The 2,480-nt window shown below is 23.6% G+C and overlaps 2 protein-coding genes across 9 annotated transcripts in view; one reads left to right on the forward strand and one right to left on the reverse strand.

Annotated features, from left to right (window-relative positions):
- Positions 1-1,593, forward strand: part of LOC110264782 — a 9,939-nt gene extending 8,346 nt beyond the window's left edge. For 2 of the 8 annotated variants that reach the window (XM_021106976.1, XM_021106975.1), the window contains exon 3: positions 72-237. In XM_021106976.1, the coding sequence (XP_020962635.1) occupies positions 72-158 (87 nt within the window). In that variant the 3' untranslated portion in view covers positions 159-237. Of the gene's footprint in view, positions 1-71; positions 238-880; positions 1,526-1,556 lie in introns of those variants that run through there. The other 6 variants (XM_021106970.1, XM_021106973.1, XM_021106972.1 and 3 more) reach the window with 4 other exon arrangements.
- LOC107609212 overlaps positions 1-2,480 on the reverse strand; it is a 36,238-nt gene that overhangs the window by 32,284 nt on the left and 1,474 nt on the right. The window lies entirely within an intron of this gene.

Consider the following 2,480-nt stretch of genomic DNA (forward strand, 5'->3'; position numbering starts at 1 on the left):
GAATAATAATTAACTTAATTTACAATTTAAATTCTATATTTTTAATTTATTTTTTTTATTGTGCAAAAAAGAAACATTTTAGCTGCGTTTGTTTACAAAGACAGGACACTGAGACAGGGACACAGAGACATAAAATCTGTTTAGCAGATGAGATATAGACAGAGACAATGTGTCCAGAGACACTAAATTAGTATATTTTGTGTCCATTCTAACAGGAAGGACACAGAGACACTAACAAGGGACACAACTTATTTTTTATTTTTTTTATTATTTTTGTTATTTTTTTATAATTATATTTTTTATTATTATATTTTTTATCTCAATTTTTTTGAGTGAAAAAAATAAGAATAAATTAGATTTTCATAATTTATTCTAGTTTATTGTCAAACAGAATACAAGAATACAAAATTTTATGTTTCTGTCTATCAATGTCTTATCATATCCTATTTTTAATGTCTTGTCCTGTCCTATTCTTAGAAACAAACGCAGCAAAGAGATTAAAAAAAAACACAACTATAATGATACTATATATCAACCTCTTGTAATTACTATATGGTGGACTGGTGGTACTATAAAGATATTACCCTTTCTAAATTATGGTTCATTACATATGTATATAGGAGCAAAATTTGAAATACTAATTATTAGTAAAATTTAATAATTTATAACTCATGATAGTTTTAATTAGCAAATTAAGATAAATATATCAAACACTATATACGCTAGATATAAGTTATTTGATATCCCATACTATTATTATAACTATTTTTTCGTAAGAAAAAAGTCAGAAAAAACCTTAGAATGTAATTCATGGTCCTAAATTAACTATTTTTATGCAATTTTTGTATGTAAATTCACTAGAAGATATATATGATTTCAGAAAACACTATGATGAATAATGTAGATTGGTATACAGGTAAGAGAAGTCCGTGATTCAAAATCGTACGGGTCGGTTTCATCATCCTCGTCCTTGGGCGGACCATTCCGATCCTTGGCCCGGTCATACTTCAAAAAAGCCGGCTCTTCAACCGCGACCCAAGAAGAATAAGCGGCGGCCTCTTCCGCCAACTAATTAATAAAATTAACGGAATTATTTAGTAATAAAAAATAATTAAAATTTGTTTTATTTAATATTTATTAATTAAAGAAATATTAGGGGATCAGTAACTTTTATGATTTGTAGCTATCAAATAGTCATCAATGATAGTTTCAATAGTGCGAGATTGGTGTGAGATTTCATCTAATGACTCACTTTTTTTTTTGCTGGTTACATGCTGATTAGAATTTAACAAAATTACTAACCCCTATACTTTTCCTTACCGTAAAATGAATTACTATGCCTAATAGTCATCAATATTCATTAATTATTATAACAATTAATGAATAAGATAAATTTTTACTATTTTTTTTTGTTAACATAACATTACCGTAAAATGAATCACTATGCCCAACTTGTTGGCTACCAATGTAAGACATTAATATTTCAAAGTTTTAATTACTATGGAGTTCTTTATGATTTTATTAGGTTTTATTAGGTTTTTATAGTTTAAAAATAGTATTAAATAGAAGATTTTTATCCTGGTATAATTGTTGATAAATTAGCAACGAATTTTTGCGAAAAATATTTTTTGTTATTAATCCATCACTAATTTATGAGAAATTAGTGACGCACTAATAACAAAATTAATGAGCGGTTATAAAATATCCGAACTTGAGAAAAGCGATTGATTCGCAAGAAATTTACGAGTAAGTTTGTTTCTGGGATTATAATACAAATTCACATATATATTCTAAGAACGAAAAGTTAATACAAATCATAAAAGTTTAATATTATTAAGTTAATATTATTAATAATATTAAATACAAACTTAATTAAGTTAATATTAAGTTAATATTATTAATAAATATTCACATATCATCTAATCATAAAAGTTTAATATTATTAGAGCTTAACTTACTAATACAAACTTACTAATATTATAATACAAATTCACATATATATTCTAATGATAGTTTCCTTCTAATTTTATTTTTTCTCCTTTTAAAATTATTTTTTTATATCGACCTTTTTTAAAAAATTATTCTAGCTTTGTCCCTCTAATCATAGAGCTTAACTTTAATAGTCATGCAATTAAATTTATGTATTTATATGAGTTTTTGAATAGTAAATTTAAAGATGAGTTATTTTTGCTAATATAATAATATATATAATTGATTGTTGATGTAAAATTAATAATAAATTAGTATTTTATCCATAATAACACATCGATTTTGTTATGATGTTATAGGTTATGATACAAAAATATTTTATAGAATCAAACTATTTTTATAAAAAGGTCGTAAGGGACAAAAATTTCTGTCTACTAATAAGAAGATCAGAATTTTTATAAATAAAAAAAATTAAATAATAAAATTTTTAGTTTTTATTTTCATGTGAAATAGTTTAATTTTTTTTAATAATTAATTTTAATATTCATTAA

This window comes from Arachis ipaensis, chromosome B07 (genome assembly GCF_000816755.2).
Source record: "Arachis ipaensis cultivar K30076 chromosome B07, Araip1.1, whole genome shotgun sequence".
NCBI classification, from domain to species: domain Eukaryota; kingdom Viridiplantae; phylum Streptophyta; class Magnoliopsida; order Fabales; family Fabaceae; genus Arachis; species Arachis ipaensis.